This window comes from Syngnathus acus, chromosome 11, assembly GCF_901709675.1.
Source record: "Syngnathus acus chromosome 11, fSynAcu1.2, whole genome shotgun sequence".
Lineage (NCBI taxonomy): Eukaryota > Metazoa > Chordata > Actinopteri > Syngnathiformes > Syngnathidae > Syngnathus > Syngnathus acus.
Window position 1 is genome coordinate 5,996,060 of NC_051096.1, and position 18,881 is coordinate 6,014,940.

The 18,881-nt window shown below is 45.0% G+C and overlaps 2 protein-coding genes and 2 long non-coding RNA genes across 8 annotated transcripts; 2 read left to right on the forward strand and 2 right to left on the reverse strand.

The window, feature by feature from the left end:
- Window positions 1–4,485: 4,485 nt before the first annotated feature.
- On the reverse strand, window positions 4,486–6,516 carry LOC119130766. Its single transcript, XR_005099511.1, has 5 exons — window positions 6,427–6,516; window positions 6,147–6,319; window positions 5,937–6,061; window positions 5,701–5,800; window positions 4,486–4,609 (listed from the first exon to the last, which is right to left on the reverse strand). It is a non-coding gene; the product is annotated as an uncharacterized LOC119130766 (long non-coding RNA).
- Window positions 5,100–7,631, forward strand: btd (biotinidase). Its single transcript, XM_037264654.1, has 7 exons — window positions 5,100–5,308; window positions 5,339–5,594; window positions 5,713–5,862; window positions 5,940–6,091; window positions 6,151–6,328; window positions 6,493–7,029; window positions 7,245–7,631. Exons 2-7 carry the CDS (start codon window positions 5,373–5,375, stop codon window positions 7,515–7,517), a joined length of 1,512 nt encoding a protein of 503 aa, XP_037120549.1. The 5' UTR covers window positions 5,100–5,308; window positions 5,339–5,372; the 3' UTR covers window positions 7,518–7,631.
- Window positions 7,610–18,623, reverse strand: LOC119130721 (serine/threonine-protein phosphatase 6 regulatory ankyrin repeat subunit A). 5 transcript variants are annotated; one of them, XM_037264610.1, is made up of 29 exons: window positions 18,223–18,623; window positions 15,174–15,257; window positions 14,565–14,643; window positions 13,929–13,999; window positions 13,606–13,806; window positions 13,444–13,531; window positions 13,159–13,301; window positions 12,975–13,082; window positions 12,783–12,887; window positions 12,543–12,621; window positions 12,362–12,476; window positions 12,150–12,232; window positions 12,020–12,083; window positions 11,859–11,927; window positions 11,582–11,722; window positions 11,390–11,501; window positions 11,241–11,267; window positions 10,878–10,952; window positions 10,557–10,758; window positions 10,368–10,455; window positions 10,126–10,243; window positions 9,784–10,003; window positions 9,615–9,702; window positions 9,450–9,533; window positions 9,206–9,354; window positions 9,054–9,136; window positions 8,883–8,965; window positions 8,699–8,790; window positions 7,610–8,638 (listed from the first exon to the last, which is right to left on the reverse strand). In XM_037264610.1, exons 1-29 carry the CDS (start codon window positions 18,247–18,249, stop codon window positions 8,340–8,342), a joined length of 3,177 nt encoding a protein of 1,058 aa, XP_037120505.1. In that variant the 5' UTR covers window positions 18,250–18,623; the 3' UTR covers window positions 7,610–8,339. The 5 variants fall into 5 exon arrangements, with proteins under 5 accessions (XP_037120505.1, XP_037120502.1, XP_037120504.1 ...); XM_037264607.1 differs by lacking the exon at window positions 18,223–18,623 and adding an exon at window positions 15,803–15,958; XM_037264609.1 differs by having other exon boundaries at window positions 12,020–12,232.
- Window positions 16,132–17,478, forward strand: LOC119130771. The gene is made up of 2 exons (XR_005099517.1): window positions 16,132–16,261; window positions 17,277–17,478. It is a non-coding gene; the product is annotated as an uncharacterized LOC119130771 (long non-coding RNA).
- Window positions 18,624–18,881: the final 258 nt, after the last annotated feature.

Here is an 18,881-nt window from a genome sequence, read left to right on the forward strand (position 1 = left end):
CTGCAAACTCTTTATTTAGGAAATTACAAAGTGCTTCCAAACGAATGACTTGAAGCCCAAAGGGGAGCGAATTTTCTCGTCTTCTTGGACAGACACTAGCCATAGCACCAGCCCAGGAGCCGCGTAGTTGTCGGCTCCCCTTTCACGTGCCTGCTCTGCTCACAACACAACACGCCGCGCACTGCTCCCGGAAAGAGGAAGCAAGCAACAATGAACTGGATTTCAAAATAAAGTCGCGGCTAATGTCCGAGGTCAAAAACGGGCGATATAGATCGATGTTTACGTTTAGCATCGATGCCAACAAATCGTAGAGCATTATATCGATTAATCGATGTGTATCGATGAATCGTTACACCCCTAGTTTCAAACTACTTTTAGGGTTTCTAAGAATAGGGTTTCTAACTAGGCTTTCAAAACTAGGGTTAGGGTTTCCGACCAGGGTTTCCAAGGAGTTTTGCCATTGCTAATTAGGGTTTCAAACTAGGGTTAGGGTTTCCGACTAGGGTTTTAAACCAAGGTTAGGGTTACAAACTAGGTTTTAAAGCTAGGCTTAAGGTTTCCAACGAGGCTTTCAAACTACTTTTAGGGTTTCTAAGATTAGGGTTTCTAACTAGGCTTTCAAAACTAGGGTTAGGGTTTTCGACTAGGGTTTCCAAAGTTAGGGTTAGGGTTAGGATTAGGGTTTCTAACTAGGCTTTCAAAACTAGGGTTAGGGTTAGACTTAGAGTTAGGGTTAGAGTTAGAGTTAAGGTTAGAGTTAGGGTTAGGGTTACTAACTAGGCTTTCAAAACTAGAGTTAGGGTTAGGGTTTCTAACTAGGCTTTCAAAACTAGGGTTAGGGTTTCCGACTAGGGTTTCCAAGGAGTTTTGCCATCGCTAATTAGGGTTTCAAACTAGGCTCAGGGTTTCCGACTAGGGTTTTAAACCAAAGTTAGGGTTTCAAACTAGGTTTTAAAGCTAGGGTTAGGGTTTCCAACGAGGGTTTCAAACTACTTTTAGGGTTTCTAAGATTGGGGTTTCTAACTAGGCTTTCAAAACTAGGGTTAGGGTTTTCGACTAGGGTTTCCAAAGTTAGGGTTAGGGTTAGGATTAGGGTTGGGGTTAGGGTTTCTAACTAGGCTTTCAAAACTAGGGTTAGGGTTAGGGTTAGAGTTAGGGTTAGGGTTACTAACTAGGCTTTCAAAACTAGAGTTAGGGTTAGGGTTAGGGTTTCTAACTAGGCTTTCAAAACTAGGGTTAGGGTTTCCGACTAGGGTTTCCAAGGAGTTTTGCCATCGCTAATTAGGGTTTCAAACTAGGCTCAGGGTTTCCGACTAGGGTTTTAAACCAAGGTTAGGGTTTCAAACTAGGTTTTAAAGCTAGGGTTAGGGTTTCCAACGAGGGTTTCAAACTACTTTTATGGTTTCTAAGATCAGGGTTTCTAACTAGGCTTTCAAAACGAGGGTTAGGGTTTCCGACCAGGGTTTCCAAGGAGTTTTGCCATTGCTATTTAGGGTTTCAAACTAGGGTTAGGGTTTCCGACTAGGGTTTTAAACAAAGGTTAGGGTTACAAACTAGGTTTTAATGCTAGGGTTAGGGTTTCCAACGAGGGTTTCAAACTACTTTTATGGTTTCTAAGATCAGGGTTTCTAACTAGGCTTTCAAAACTAGGGTTAGGGTTTCCGACCAGGGTTTCCAAGGAGTTTTGCCATCGCTAATTAAAGTTTCAAACAAGGGGTAGGGTTTCCGACTAGGGTTTTAAACCAAGCTTAGGGTTACAAACTAGGTTTTAAAGCTGTTAGGGTTTCCAACGAGGGTTTCAAACTACTTTTAGGGTTTCTAAGATTGGGGTTTCTAACTAGGCTTTCAAAACTAGGGTTAGGGTTTTCGACTAGGGTTTCCAAAGTTAGGGTTAGGGTTAGGATTAGGGTTGGGGTTAGGGTTTCTAACTAGGCTTTCAAAACTAGGGTTAGGGTTAGGGTTAGAGTTAGGGTTAGGGTTACTAACTAGGCTTTCAAAACTAGAGTTAGGGTTAGGGTTAGGGTTTCTAACTAGGCTTTCAAAACTAGGGTTAGGGTTTCCGACTAGGGTTTCCAAGGAGTTTTGCCATCGCTAATTAGGGTTTCAAACTAGGCTCAGGGTTTCCGACTAGGGTTTTAAACCAAGGTTAGGGTTTCAAACTAGGTTTTAAAGCTAGGGTTAGGGTTTCCAACGAGGGTTTCAAACTACTTTTATGGTTTCTAAGATCAGGGTTTCTAACTAGGCTTTCAAAACGAGGGTTAGGGTTTCCGACCAGGGTTTCCAAGGAGTTTTGCCATTGCTATTTAGGGTTTCAAACTAGGGTTAGGGTTTCCGACTAGGGTTTTAAACAAAGGTTAGGGTTACAAACTAGGTTTTAATGCTAGGGTTAGGGTTTCCAACGAGGGTTTCAAACTACTTTTATGGTTTCTAAGATCAGGGTTTCTAACTAGGCTTTCAAAACTAGGGTTAGGGTTTCCGACCAGGGTTTCCAAGGAGTTTTGCCATCGCTAATTAAAGTTTCAAACAAGGGGTAGGGTTTCCGACTAGGGTTTTAAACCAAGCTTAGGGTTACAAACTAGGTTTTAAAGCTGTTAGGGTTTCCAACGAGGGTTTCAAACTACTTTTAGGGTTTCTAAGATTGGGGTTTCTAACTAGGCTTTCAAAACTAGGGTTAGGGTTTTCGACTAGGGTTTCCAAAGTTAGGGTTAGGGTTAGGATTAGGGTTGGGGTTAGGGTTTCTAACTAGGCTTTCAAAACTAGGGTTAGGGTTAGGGTTAGAGTTAGGGTTACGGTTACTAACTAGGCTTTCAAAACTAGAGTTAGGGTTAGGGTTAGGGTTTCTAACTAGGCTTTCAAAACTAGGGTTAGGGTTTCCGACTAGGGTTTCCAAGGAGTTTTGCCATCGCTAATTAGGGTTTCAAACTAGGCTCAGGGTTTCCGACTAGGGTTTTAAACCAAGGTTAGGGTTTCAAACTAGGTTTTAAAGCTAGGGTTAGGGTTTCCAACGAGGGTTTCAAACTACTTTTATGGTTTCTAAGATCAGGGTTTCTAACTAGGCTTTCAAAACGAGGGTTAGGGTTTCCGACCAGGGTTTCCAAGGAGTTTTGCCATTGCTATTTAGGGTTTCAAACTAGGGTTAGGGTTTCCGACTAGGGTTTTAAACAAAGGTTAGGGTTACAAACTAGGTTTTAATGCTAGGGTTAGGGTTTCCAACGAGGGTTTCAAACTACTTTTATGGTTTCTAAGATCAGGGTTTCTAACTAGGCTTTCAAAACTAGGGTTAGGGTTTCCGACCAGGGTTTCCAAGGAGTTTTGCCATCGCTAATTAAAGTTTCAAACAAGGGGTAGGGTTTCCGACTAGGGTTTTAAACCAAGCTTAGGGTTACAAACTAGGTTTTAAAGCTGTTAGGGTTTCCAACGAGGGTTTCAAACTACTTTTAGGGTTTCTAAGATTAGGGTTTCTAACTAGGCTTTCAAAACTAGGGTTAGGGTTTCCGACCAGGGTTTCCAAGGAGTTTTGCCATTGCTAATTAGGGTTTCAAGCTAGGGTTAGGGTTTCCGACTAGGGTTTTAAATCAAGGTTAGGGTTACAAACTAGGGGTGTAAATCGCGGGTTTTGTAACGATATATCGATACAAAGAACACGATACGATATTCGCCGATATCTTAAAGCCTGCTGTGATCATTCACGATACATCACGATATAGTGCTCTACGATCGATATAGAACAATATCCTGATTTATAACAATTCATACGCAAAATCAACAACGTACTGCAAACTCTTTATTTAGGAAATTACAAAGTGCTTCCAAACGAATGACTTGAAGCCCAAAGGGGAGCGAATTTCCTCGTCTTCTTGGACACTAGCCATAGCACCAGCCCAGGAGCCGCGTAGTTATCGCCTCCCCTTTCACGTGCCTGCTCTGCTCACAACTCAACACGCCGCGCACTGCTCCCGGAAAGAGGAAGCAAGCAACAATGAACTGAATTTCAAAATAAAGTCGTGTCTAATGTCCGAGGTCAAAAACGGGCGATATAGATCGATGTTTCCGTTTAGCATCGATGCCAACAAATCGTAGAGCATTATATCGATTAATCGATGTGTATCGATGAATCGTTACACCCCTACAAACTATCAACAGACCGAAATCCTAATACTAAGATCAACTATAGAGGTAGAGGGAGGGTGCCCTCTGCTGGGGCCATTTTGTACTGCACCCATCCCAACTTCTATGTGGAGGATGTCTTTTGAAATTTTTGTTTTAAAGTGTTAAAAAATACGCATCACGTCATGAGACTGCGCATTATTATGACTGCCACCGAAATAGTTTGAGAATAAAGAACAATAAAAAATAAAAACTACAATACGTGTGTGCAGTCAAACGTTAAGGTTAAATGTTCATTTTCTTGGCAACAGTTGAATAACAAAGTACTTTTTAAAATCATTTCTGAAAATAATATTGCGTCGCCTGATGGTTTGACCCTCTATTGTCACCAGAGACATAATGCTACATAAAAGGGAAAAAGAAGGGAATGTAGTACCTTTGCAGAAAATGTCGGCGGTGAGATGTGCAGGTAGACGACCAGCAGCCGACGTGGAACCATTTGCTGTTGTGTGGAAAAAGTATAAAACAACATTTAAGTCAAACACTTTCGTTGATTCACGATTGATTGACAGCTGAGTGCCACTTGTAGGCGTGCTAGCCACCTTTGTTGTTATTGTTTACGATAGCTCAAAAGCTTCCAGTGACGTAACGAGTAACAACAAACAAACTGAAGAAGCTCGTGTAGTAATTATGCTCCTAAATTGTGTACATACGTGCATTTATAGATAAACGGCAACTGGTATTACTTACTCAAAACATAGCTAGTAGTCACCCGAAGACCTGCTCAGTGAAGCGGTGTACGGTACCCGAGAAAGCTCATTATATAAAAATTTGCACAAACAGTTATAAATACCACAGAAGACCTATCAGACTGGTGCAAATATATAATCGTGCAAATTCATAACGAACAAACGAATGCCATTATGAAAAAATTAAAAAAATTAAAAAACAATAATAGATTAAGAGAAATAAAAAAATATTTACTCAATAAACCTATATTCACACATGCAGCCATAAATGTACGTGTCAAACTTTTAGTCATTCGTAAACTTATCACAAAGATTGCCGACGCCGCATATTGTACTTCTGGGTTACGTTCTGAGTTCTTCCTCTGAGAGCTTTTCAACGTAACAGTTCTTCTTTACATTTAAACGTGAAACGGTATTACATGCACAAGTTCAAACATTAACCTTCGGTTTCCGTGAGGACTTCTGGCCGCTCGGCTGCCCCGGTGCCAGTGGGAAATACATTCGCAAAGAGTGACTATGTTACTGGACGTGGCTCTTTGGGTTGCTTTGGCGTTCACGTGGGGCTTCGATCAAACCGAGGCTGTTACTTCGGACTCTACATACGTCGCTGCTGTCTACGAACACCGCGTGATTTTTAACCCGGACCCCCATACCCCACTATCTCGGCTGGATGCTCTTCATCACATGCGCAAGAATTTGGCCGTATACGAGGAGCAAGCCGCTCTGGCTGCCCGGCAGGTACTGCATTTTATATTTGTGGAAGCCCCCTTTGAAACGTTAAGTAAATATAATTAAATATATCCATCAAATATATTTGACTTGAATCTAAAATATGTTTATGTACCTTGTGTATCAGGGCGCCCAGATCATTGTCTTTCCAGAGGATGGTCTTCAAGGTTTCAACTTTAGCCGTTCATCAATTTCCAGCTACCTAGAGACCATTCCTGACCCCCAAGAGGAGACGTGGAACCCGTGCACGGAACCAGGAAGGTTTAATAATACAGAGGTGCACAAGGGTGTTATTTTTCATGCGATTAAACGTCTTAGTGGCATTTACTTGAACGTGTGTTTTGCGCTTACCAGATTCAGCAGCAGTTGAGCTGCATGGCTCGCCGCCACAACCTTTACGTGGTGGCCAACATGGCTGACTTGCAACCGTGCCCCCTCCAGACAGACCCTGCGTCTTCTTGTCCCACAAATGGACGCTGGCAATTCAACACCAATGTGGTTTTCAGGTGAGAAAACGTCAACAATACTATCCACGGTGTAGAGACTCCAAAATGTTCTCACACAGGTCTGACGGACTGCTGGTGGCACGTTACCATAAGCGAAATCTTTATTTTGAGGAAGCTTTTGACACACCGCCACGGCCTGAGATCATCAGTTTTGAGACCCCCTTTGCTGGGAGGTTTGGCCTCATCACCTGCTTTGACATCCTCTTCTATGAGCCCAAAGTCCCTCTGCTGGAGAGGGTGAGACGACACTTTGTTTAAATGATTGGCTGAAGTCCCACACATGCCCTGCATGTCAAAATCAGGTGGCATAGACCAGATGTTAAAAAAGAACCTACCTTTGTAAAGATTAGATAGCATCGAACATCATTTGTTCATTTTAATCCTTCAATGTCATCATCCAGGGTGTGCGTCAGCTGATCTTCCCCACAGCCTGGATGAACCAGCTGCCTCTCTTGGACACCATCCAGTTTCAGCAGGCGTTCAGCCTGGGCGCTCAGGTCACACTGCTCGCCGCCAACATTCGCAGTGACCGCCTCATCATGACAGGAAGTGGCATCTACACTCCTTTTGCAGCCACCTCTCACCACGCGCAGAGCGGAGACCCTGAGGAGGGCCGCCTGCTGGTGGCCAGAATCCCCGTGTTGGGTGCCCACTCAGAATGCGGCCAAGTCAAGGAGACAGCCGTAGATTCAGGCTTCTGTCACCATGACGACTGTCCTCTCTCTATGCCCCATTCATCCACCTTCACCTCCACCATGATGCATGATCCATTTAAATTTGCCCTCCTTAATGGCACAGAAGGCAACCTGAAGGTGTGTGACGGAGCTTTTTGTTGCCGCCTGCAGTTCCAGCGTTCTCCACAAAGTGACAGTGATGAACTCTACGCACTGGGAGCTTTTGCTGGAACGCACACTGTCAACGGACGATATGCTGTACAGGTACATTGCAAAAAGTGGGCTAACAAAAACAAAAAAAAGAGAGAAATATATTGCTTGCTTACTCAAAATTATCTGCCGATAGAACATAGCACAATACCAACTAGTGTATTTATACTACCTACAACACAAGACTTTTGAGTAAGAAAAAAATGGAATCATACCACATACATGAACATGGCTGACACTTATTTTGACCCACCAAACTATGTTTACAGGTATGCGCGGTGGTCCGTTGTGCTGGGTCTGAAGCCAGCTCCTGCGGACAAGAAGTGGAAGAGGCGGAGACAAAATTAGACTTTGTTCTGGTGGGAGAATTCGGGACCAAATATGTGTACCCATCAGTGCTGGTGAGCCGTTACGTCCTGGAGCAACCAGAACGTGTCGAGAGAAGCACAGATGGAAAAGTGACCATGAAACATTTGAACACGGACGGAGGGCTGGTCACTGCATGCTTGTACGGACGCGTCTATCAACTGGATAACCAATGACCCTCTGCCAGTCTGTCAGAAAGAAACAAAACATTAACTGTGCAGTCAACTGAGAAGTCGGATGAGAGTTGTTTGGAAAAAATCATGAATAGTTAATAAAAACAAATATCTTTATTTTGACTTCTTCTTTACAAACATTGCACCAAATAGTCTTCATCCCCCTCAGGAAAGGTGCTTATTCCTGAAAAGGCGATATTTAATAATTACTCACTCATGCACATACTCACTCAAACATCAAGTCGTTGGGGCTGCTGGTTCCATAACAATCCTTCATAAAAAGAAGTTGAATGCACTCCCTTTTCTAAGCATTCATTCCGGTTCCTCTCAATTCAAATTCATACAAGCTTCAATCGGAACCTCTCTAGTGGTTCGCCAAGATCTGCGTGTCAAGGTTGTCTGAAGATCTAAAAATATAACATGCCCAAAAGCAAGGCTTGTCATTCACTCACCTGGTCCCATTTAGAATATGCAAGTTTGTGTTCATTAGTCCTCGGATATTCTCTTCACTAAAACGTTTGGAAAGTATTGAAGGTTCCTACAATTGCGATCAGAGAGGCGATATTAATCATCAGGTAAATCCCTGGTGAAAGACCAGGTAGCAAATGCCTGCCACTGGTTCCTCAAAGAAATGTAGTGTACTGTTTCTGTGAGCGAATAAAGTAAGCATTGCATTATTTAAAGGTCTATCAAAAAGATGGTTTCATTGAATTTAGTTTCTATTTGCATTTACCCCCTTCTTTTGTGTTTTCTATGTGTCAGTGATCTGTTAAGGCTCCTGAGTGACACACTGGCCTTCAACGCTACGGGGAGTGGCCGCAGTCCTCAGTAGGTTTCTGAATCCGAGTCGTTCAGTTCTTCATCGGTCGTGACGCTGGAGAGGGGGCGCTCGGGTCGGCAGTACGTCGTGCGGTCCGGCCTTAGAGGAGGAAGGGTGTCAAAGGCCGCGCCCTTCGCGACGTGATTGGACACGGGGTGATGGTTGATGACCGTGTGAGGGAGGGAAAAGACGGGCAGAGTTGCTATGGTGACCATGGGCGAGGCGGGCATCATGGAGTTGAGGATGAGCGCCAGGCAGTCGGCCACGTCGCGGGTGGGGGCGCAGGCCAGAGCAGGTGTGTAACCTAAAGACGGGCGAGGGCGTGAACACGGAGGAACTGTTTGTTTCAAACGTGGATGCTCACCATTCTCATCCACAGCTTGCACACTTGCTCCTTTGCCCAGAAGTTCCTGGACAACAACCGTTAAACCGTTTTTGGCTGCAACGTGAAGTGGCCTGCGAGGAAGGGTAAGAGAAGATTAAAAAAAAAAAAAGAAATTTGTGGAAAGGTGAGGAAGAACGTCTGCTGTGAGTTAACAGAGACATACGTGCGCAGAGAGGCGTTGGTGCAGTTAATGAGATTCTTATCTCTGATCTTCTCCAGGATCAGCAAGGCACACGTCTCATGACCCTGACAGAGACAAATTGGTGCACCGTTAGCAAAGTGCCATACTGCGTACTTATTGGAAACCGTTATATTGACTACTATATTGCGTTACCTTGCTACAAGCCAAGTGTAAGGCTGTGTTCCTGTCGATGTCCTGCAGAGCAAAGTCTGCCTTGCTGCTGCTCACCAACACCTCTGCAACGCAACACAGTTACATAACGCAGCTCGCAAAGTCAAAAAGGGGAACATCGTGCCTGTACTGACCGACGGCGTTGGTTTGCCCGTTGAGAGCTGCCATCATCAGCGGCGTCCTACGTGTGTGCGTGTCCGCAATGTTGGCCTGAGCTCGGTGACTGAGCAGCAAGGAAATGCATTCGACGCGATCTGCGAAAGCGGCGGCGTGAAGCGGGGACCTGAATCAGCGCAAACATGGTGAGTGGTGTCACAACCAGAATAGCAATTAAGTACATTTCATATGCTAAATTTGTCATCACTTTGTGCCTCTCACCTGCCCTTGGAGTCGGTGGAGTCGATGATGTTTGCCCCGAGGGAATCGATTAACATCTCAGCGACTCCTTCGTTGTCGTTCATACTGAAGCACACAACACCCACAGTCACTGGCGCCTGTGACCGCATCAGGCATTCATGAGCATAAATGGAACTATTTGCTTACACTGCGCAGTGCAACGGGCTGAACGTGTTGCCTTTTATCTTCCGGAAGGCTTCCTGCTCTAACAACAACTCGACACAAGCATCACATCCTAAAGTGGTAAAAAAAAAACATGATAAAACTTCAAATGTGATTTCTTTTAAGCTTTCAGCTTCTAGATGAGCTTGAGTACCGCTGTAGCAGGCCCAGTGTAGCGGCGTGTAGCCTTTGTTGTCAGTTTGCTGCAAGAGAGCATTGGAGGTGCCGGGCGCCTGCAGCATAGCACCAAGGACGCCCACACGACCACAGGCGGACGCCAAGTGAAGAGGGGAGAGACCACGAATGTCCTTCACACATGCGCTGGCCCCTCGCTGGAGAAGAGCCTCCACACACTCCTCCTGGCCTGTCACCGCCTGTGTCGGCGTAACAACGTTCAAATGTTAAACGAGCACTTTGGCGATACATCCTAATAGAATAGCGGCAGCAGCGCAATATGTTAGAATGATTCCACACCAACTAACGTGATTTATCTCACCCCTCGGTGGAGGGCCGTCCTGCCCCAGCAGTCTTGGACCTGGACATTGGCTCCTTGACTGAGCAGCGAATACACACACTCAGTGTGTCCATTCAGCACAGCCAACATCAGCGGGGTCCTTCATATTAACACACACAAATACATACAAACCATGCCTATTGATTTGGACTCTAGTCAAAGTGTCGGCATTAATCTTTTTCAAAAGAAAGCCAGCATGACGAAATAATCTTTCCGTAACTCACTGCTTGTTGACATCTAGCGCGTCCAAATTGATGTGCTGGTCATTGTTGCTCATGATGAGTCGCAGGCACCCTGAGTGGCCATTTATAACTGTGACACGCAGAATAATGATTGGATCAAAATAGAACACATTTGAATAAATGAATACAACAGCACGGATGAAACTATTGGCATTTATTTATTTGTTTTACCTGCAGCATGTAGAGCCGTCATTTTGTGGGAGTAATCAAAGGCCATAGGTGAGGCGCCGCGGTGCAGTAGCAACGAGACACACTCCTGGTGACCTCTGGAGCAGGCCAGGCTGAGAGGGGTGCGGCCTTGAGGGTTACGCACGTCCACATCTGGCATGGAGGACAAGAGGACTTCTAAGGCTCCGCAGTGTCCGTGATAAGCCTGGTTCAATAAAGAGAAAAATCATCTGGTATTTTCGCCAACTAGTATCAGCCATATAATCAATAGAGCCGGAATCATGGATCACAAACGACAAAAAAAAAAAAAATCCTTGCTCTCACCGCCAAGTGGAGCGGACTGATTTGCCCGTGGCTCTCAGAGTCACTTGGGAAGTCTGTTCCTGATGAGTCCATTAGCTGAAAAAAAAAAAAAATGGTAGAATGGAATATAACTGAAGTCAGATCCAGGAATACATTCCAACGTTATACCACGGGAGGAAGACTGATTAAATATACTTTTCCAGTCATTCAAAACCACAACTAAATAGCTTAGTCTTGAATGGATTTTGTTCAACCGTACTTCCCTTTGTTGTGGCATTGATTTTTAGTTAACACTTGGAGCAATTCCTCATCTGTCCAACAGAAGGTGATATTTCACAGAGGCCCATGCGCATGACCCTCAAGAACTTGATCAAGTATTCTTACCACGTCAAGAGGCGTTTCACTTGCCATCTAAAGAAAGCACAAACAAACCCTCAGATTAACTTTTTGGGGGACACAAGGCAGTTTATATTCATTTCAATGAATCATTTGAAGTTGTGATGCTTTTTCTACACACTGACTGAGATACACACCAGCTCCAGTGAGAGTGTGCGGCCATAGGCTGATGCATAGTGGACAGCACTGTACCCCTGTTGGTCCCTTACACCTGGCTCAGCATTGTTCCTCAAAAGGTATTCCACGCATCTATGACAATCCAAAACATAAGAATGTGTACTGGGCAGTCTAGCAATGAAGACGTGTGAGGTGTTAATTCGATAAGGTACTTTGCATCGGTGTCGGCCGCAGCGGCGTAGTGCAGGGGGCCGCAGCCTCTCTGGTCCAGCTCATTGACGCTTGCCCCGGAGCCCACCAGGGCAAACACACAGTGGTAATTACAGTTGGCTGATGCATAATGAAGTGGAGTCCTGTGATGGTGCGGGGGATGGCGTCATTTATATCGTGAGCAAGTTAAGATTTCTTTCTGCCCTTTCTGCACTCATTTAGCTTTGGTTTTATTTCTACCACAGTCATGTCTAGGCCGGACTGCGGTTATTAGCTTACCGTCCATAGTTGTCTTTTTTGTTAAAGTCTGCTCCAACGTTTAGCAGCAGATTCAGGCACTCCAAGTTCCTGAACAGTTAGAAAAAAATGCTTTCTATTAAATGATTATTTTATTTATTATCATACGCACTCCAAAAAAGATGGATAAAATAAGGACTTACCCTCCAGCTGCAGCAGCATGTAGACAGGTCCTTCCGTAATCATCGGGAGTGTCAATGTCAAATCCTGAGACAAATAAGCTGTCAACTACGGTGATGCCATGGCCTTGGAAAGGTGTCAACGTGAATGTACCTGAGGACAGCAGCTTCCTGCAGCAATCGGGGAAGCCGGTGAGAGCTGCCAGGTGTAGCGGGAACATCCCGTGAATACCTCTCCTGGAGTGATAAAGCAAAGAGAAGATATGGATGGTAAAAAGACAGACCTTGGGTTTTAGGACACATTCAAACGGTCTATCCTTATTTGTATTTTGGTCACAGTAGCTGAACTGTAGTAAAATGACTGACTTGGCAAGGCAGGCTCTGTGCTTGACGAGCGCTGTGATGATGAGCTCGTGGCCATAGCGTGAGGCGATGTGAAGGGCGGTGTTTCTGTCCCTGTCCACGCAATCAATCTCGGCTCCTGCACAAACATAACACATCAGACACGCTGCTCCTGTTACAACAACCAACCAATCATTTGGCTTACCATTTTGTATGAGGGCCTGAGAGCAGGAGAACCTGCCATGGGTAGCTGCCATGTGGAGGGGCGTCTTTCCATCCTTACTCTGCACAGATAGACAACAGCATTGTGGACATCAATACGAAACCTCAGTACAATATCAGCATTGCAGCACATCAGCCAAATTGGCTCAGGTTTTGCTCCTGTCATGTGATGGCAAAACTGAGCTATCTGTGAATATATATGTCATGCCGGCAGGGAGCTCACCCGCATGTTGATGTGGGCCCCATGGGCCAACAGTAGCTCTTGGCACAGTGCCCCTTGGCGTGAGGAGGAGGCAAAATGGAGGGCAGAGAATCCCCTCTCATTGACCTAGAGCAAAGGAACAAATCCCCAAATTCAAAACACATACTTAGCAGGTTTCATTTTGAACACAAATGCCCGCACGCACACACAAACCTGGTTGACGCCAGCTCCTGCCTTGATGAGCTCACTGACCACCACATCCTGGCCGTTATAACACGCCAGGTGGAGTGGAGTGTTGCCGTAGGCATTCACGACGTTCACCTAAGAAACACACATTGTGCAGACTTGAATCTCTTTTCGGTGTCATTGCAAGGTGGGAACCACTGAAAGTGCTGACCTGGACCCCCAAGCCCAGCAGGTAGTGTACAGTACTACTCATCCCGCTGGAAGCAGCTGCATGAAGCGGGGTGTAGGCCTTCTTGTCCTTACAGTCCACCTCAGCTCCACTGCTCACCAGTAACTTAACGACCTCAAGGTGACCTGCAACACACACGGAAATGATTGTTTTTGTTCATGGAAATATGTAGGGTTTAATTTAAAGCACTGCTGCGCTAGCATAGGTTAATGATCAACTTAACAGGAGGTGTTATGTTATCGGCAAGAGACCCAGGAGTCATCTTACCCATGTAGGCAGCCCAGTGAATGGCCCTCCTATCCTTCTTGTCGAATGCATTGATGTTCGCGCCTCTGGACAGCAGCAACTTCACCATCTGGAACCCAAAAGTAAACAAATATCCACTACTGCGTACATATGAAAGTCCTCTATAGTGAAGGAGAAGCCAACCTCCATGTGTCCACTAAAGGCAGCGTGGTGCAGAGCGGTGCGTCCCGCCCGGTCCGACACGTTGACATTGCTAAGCAGCGGGACTAACGCTTCGGCGCAGCGCACGGCCTTGTTGCTCGCCGCTACGTGAAGCGGCGTCTGCCAGTTCTTGTCCCTGGCGTTGACATCGGCGCTATGCTTCAGCAGCACGGCCACGGCATCCTGCGCAGACAGTGATCACGGGGAACATTGAGAGGGTGCTTTTTCAAACTCTGTCAAAGACAGAAATGTGGGGATGTTGATCAAGCAGGGAAAGAGGAGACGTGTGTTTAGAAAATGATTACCTCGCTGCATGAAGCCACCGCACGGTGAAGTGGGGTCAACCATTTGTTATCTTTGGCATTAACTCTGGCTCCTTGGAAGACAATAGCAGATGACAGCACCTTCATTAAATCCGAATTATTTAAATGTGTGGGGTCTATTGAGCCAATGGTGTCCGGGGGATTTAAAACTCCCTTGATCCACGTGGACGTGGTTTTGGAGATTAAAATAGCCCTGAAAGTTACCGCACCTGTTACTTGCTCTGACCAATATCGAGGAACAGGGCAGCACACACGTAGGCACGAGTGTGCTCTAGTGTTCCGCCAATGCTGACGCCGTGCCCCCACGTGTGCAGCTGACTGACAGAAAGCCGAGAAGGTACAGACGGACCTTTCTCAGATGATTTCAAAATCACTAGCAGCGTCACCCGTTGCTGTGACACCATGTCACAAGGCAATGAGTAGACAGCACTGGAGCATGTGACCGTAAAAGATGAAAAACAGGACATTCCACGGAATGATTTGCTAAATAGTCATTTGAGTGGCTTAATCGCATTTCATGGATCATCTCAGCATTGCAGCTGAAGCTCAACATGTTTGAAGCTTTGCCGGAAGAACTTACTTTGAAATACTTTCAATGAGGCATTTGCGGTGGTTTACCTGAGAGGATGAGCAGTTCAATGATCTCAGTGTCACCCAGGTAGGCTGCAGCATGTAGTGGTGTCCTCTTTTCAGTATCCTGTTACGCAATACACACACAGGTGCATTATGCACATTATATAGAGAAAATGATGGCTATTTTTTTTACTATTTTGGTCATAGAGAGCTAATATATGGTCCTCCATTAGATCGTGTTAGACTCTGTAGGTATGACTAATGTTTCTCTGCGAGTGTCTAAAATGAACTCCAGCTACACAAAAGGCACTGTCAACACTCAATTCACTTAGTCGTGGCTCCCCTCCATCATTCCACCCCGCCGCAGCACCCCCCTCTCAAGCAGCAGAGGGCAATCATCAAAGTGGGGATATAAACAAGTGTCATGTGACGGCAATAGGTGTGTGTGTGTGTTGGGGGGGGGGGGGGGGGGGGCTGCTGACTCCAGGAAGAGCCTTTGTGATGACCCAAGCAATATTGACCATCACAGAGAAAACCAAGGTTAGAGCAGAATCAGGTGGATAAGATATCCTTACAGGCAGATCTCGGGGAAAAAAATGATATGATATTTGTTATCGCAAATAGATAGCGGAGAAAACGCAGTGCTTGACTTACCTGAATATTGACATCCTCTTTCTTGAATATGAGGGCTCGAACTTCCTCTGGGTCGACATTGAAGATGGCTCTGAGCAAGGATGGCTACAACGAGAACAACATACAGTCGTTATTTTCTGACTGTTATTACCGGCATTATTATTTTCAGTGAGCGTTATGCAACAGCCATCTGTGTAAGAGTAGTACCACAAAAATATTCCAGGTGGGAGGTCACAAATGTTTACACATGCCAGATTTGTTTGTGGCAGAGAAGCATCTGCTGCAGTGTTGTCGGAAGCACACCTCATGTGAACCTGACAGGTTGTGAAAGGTCCTCAAATGCTTAACACAAGCAATTATTTGTTGATTAAAAGTACACACTACTTGAAAGTGCATTCTGGCTGCATAGCAATGTTTCAACACTGGGTTTAGGAACTACAATGGCCTTGGCTTTAGTGATAATCTCTACAAACCAGGATTCATTATACTGCTGCTAAAATTAGCATGAGCGGAAGTGCACTATATTTTTATGCAATACGGTCAGTCAGTCTACTTACATAACTAATGTCACGTTTCAACTCAGGTGTGCCACACAAGTAGACTTGACATCTCAACCAACATTTCCATTCACAAAGACACGGTCATCTCACCTTGTCCTCGAGGGCATCAGCCCTTCTAGGGGCATGATGAGATCTGCGGTCTAGGGTCGATTTGGGCTGAGGAGGCGGGGGTGAAAACGAGGGCTCGTCCTCCTCCACCTCCTCCAGCACCACGATACAGACACGACTAGCCCGCTCCGACCGCATCGGGAAGCAGCCGACACGAATAAAGCAGTCCCCCTCTCACAAAAAACACACTGTTCCCGCTAACATATGTGCCCAGGGGTCACCAACAATTCCCAAAGACATTGCCTCTTCCTTAGAAACAACCAGTGCACATCTTGAGGTGAAATCCAAGCACTCCTTAAGGTCTGCAGCACGCCTCCTCTCCTCCTCGCTTGCTGCCGCTGTAAACAGAAGCGGCAGAGACAGCAGGGAATTCCTCTGCGTAATGGTGTCGGCAGGCAGCATGCGGCAGAATGACGGCGCTGCCTAGCGGCCGACACAAAGGTACGGGTCCTCGCGGGAACGCTCACAAAAGAGCACCGGTCGGTGCATGCGTGGGGATGCAATGCGCTTTTCAGCCAGACTGCTGAAGCCAGCTCTTTCCCGAGATGAGGCCAAGGGGGTGAGAGAGGCACTGAGTGGGGAATGGAGAAGGGGGGGTTGGTCAGCTACCTAAAGCTCTCCTGAAGATGAATGGAGAAAAAGAGGCAGAGGGCAGTTGCAAGGAAGCCAGCTGCTTTATTAAACAATGTAAACAGAAGGAAAGATCCAAATTCATATTGGCAGATTTGGCTGTCTACAAGTTCCAAGTATCACGTTTGAGTTTCGCTAAGTAGCATAAATCAGCAAAACAGCGCTGATGAATCCCAGATCAACGCATCCGTGTGTCCTGGTATTCCCTTTGGGTGTATTATCAGTGGCATTGCTTCAAAAGTCTCCTCATTAGGAAAGAGGAACAAGCAGGCTCTGTGAGAGACTGCGAGGGAAGCTAACAAGACCAGTCTGTGCGTGTTGTTGTCTGCGTGCGTCATTCTGCCTCATATTCAACACACATCCTGAAAGAAGCAACCCTGCCAAACCGCACAAGCCCATTAAGTGAGCGGGAGCGCAGATGAGACAAACAGAGTAGGCCCAAATTATGAGTGGAATGGAATCACCCTCTGGCACTAATACATGAAGTAGCAAAACATAGAGAGCTGGTGTCAGTAACCCGAGCCCAAAACGGGAGTTCTGTGAAAACGTGTGGCTCATAGTGTACAATGACCTCTGCTCTGACCCTGTGCCAACATGCACTGTGGGTAATGTAATCCTAGCTGGGACTCCAGCAAGTTGCACAATGATGAAGACACACCAGGTATGTGTTGGAATCAAATACTTTTAGAATAGATTCCTGTACGGAGTTATCGGATAAAAGTTTACTTATTGTTTATTCATCAATTACTTAATTACTGTTGTCAACTTAAAACATTCCCAAACTTTGAACATTCTCTGTCTTTTGCACGTTCTCCTCCAATTCCAGAAACTGCTCCATCTCATGAGGCTACAATCTCAAAAGGGACACAAGTACATGTCGCCCTCTAGTGGACAAACATCAACCCGTCGTGACAGTGACATTCACCCCTGAGTCAGTTCCGGTTCTTTCAATGTCTATTTCCAGCTTTGTCCGGTTTTCGGTCAGTAAATACCACAGAGAACAATACAGAATGAAGATGGGGAAATTAGTCATGCAATCTTCCGTCACTTTAATACATACCAGCTGTCTGGAGGAAGCATCTCACATGAACACGTTTTTAATCTGATCTATGATGCTACTCGCAACTAAAGTGAAGTTGTGCTCAAATCTGTTCCTAAGTATTAATAATAATTTCACAAATACAATATAAAGGTATATCTATAACACCCACTCTTAGCTGCCACATCAAGACAGACACACAGCTGAAACCCCTTGTGGGGACAAAGATCAGATACATAATCATATAGGAACTATGTTTATGCTTCTTGTTGTAAAACTGTAAAAACGGATGCCCCGGCGCTTTTCATTGACAAAGGAACCATCCATACAAAAGAAATGATTCAGCATACTGAATAACTGTAGTCTTTTAAATAAATTTGAATTTTCAGTGATTTTGAAGTGCCACAATCCAACAGTCAGCCTAGCGTAAAAATGTTCCTTTGTTAGTAAATATCTGTTCACTCATTTGTTTACCGTTAGCCGCTAGCTTTTCAAGCTAGCGCTCGTGTACTAAACTGATGAACATCTATTTGTTTTTACGCCTACATTTTTTATGTAATAAAACATGCGTAAGCGAGCTGATTCGCGTGAATTATCGTATTATTCACAGCAGCAGGGAGCCTGTGCGAAGGCGTTCACTGCATAATAAAAATCAAGCTAGAAGGTCTGAACTTCGAAGAAAAGTACAACTAGACGTGTGGTTAATTTCAAAACAGTAATAACGTGACAGTACCTGATCTTGTATCTTCATCACCGCCATAACCCAAGTGTTATGGAAAAGGAATATTGTATATCGACCCGGTAATTATTCGAGACTAACCTAACCGGGGAAAACACTGAATGAATTCGGAGCCCCCCTACCCCACACAAACGCCCCCCCACTTCCTTCCGGCCACGGACTGACCACTACTCCACGGCATGAGACGAAAACTGGATACATTTTCTGAGTTTGTAGTTGATTTTTTTTTTTTTTTTTTTTAATAAGCGGAACTCGTAACAACCAACTTCGTCACCACTTTAGGCTTATTACACGAATCAAGTCAGGGCCAATTACCAAATCCACGACCAGCCGCTGCTAAACACTCAAAGAACATTTTTTAAAATTCATTAAATGCTTAATTAATGGTCTCTAAATAAAATTTGAAAAGTAAAAATATAGTACTGTACATTTATCATTTTCCAATTTGTTAAATTCTACATACAATAAAACCAAATGTGAATTATAAACGAATATTCTGACCTTTTTGAATCTTTTTTTGCGACACTATTACGTCTCACACAGAGAGATATTTTCCAGAAGTGACGTATAATTTCCGTTCATTACTACAAAATAAAAGTAAGAACTGGGGGTAGTTCTCGGTTTACGACCGGGGAAATATTGTATGGATACGA

Coding starts and splice junctions, on each gene's coding strand:
- btd (XM_037264654.1), top strand. CDS start 5,373: ATGTTACTGGACGTGGCTCTTTGGGTTGCTTTGGCGTTCACGTGGGGC. Junction 5,595..5,712: donor CCGCTCTGGCTGCCCGGCAG/GTACTGCATTTT, acceptor CTTGTGTATCAG/GGCGCCCAGATCATTGTCTT. Junction 5,863..5,939: donor GAAGGTTTAATAATACAGAG/GTGCACAAGGGT, acceptor TGCGCTTACCAG/ATTCAGCAGCAGTTGAGCTG.
- LOC119130721 (XM_037264606.1), bottom strand. CDS start 15,958: ATGCGGTCGGAGCGGGCTAGTCGTGTCTGTATCGTGGTGCTGGAGGAG. Junction 10,244..10,367: donor GCGCTAGATGTCAACAAGCA/GTGAGTTACGGA, acceptor GTTAATATGAAG/GACCCCGCTGATGTTGGCTG. Junction 8,791..8,882: donor ACCAACGCCTCTCTGCGCAC/GTATGTCTCTGT, acceptor CCTTCCTCGCAG/GCCACTTCACGTTGCAGCCA.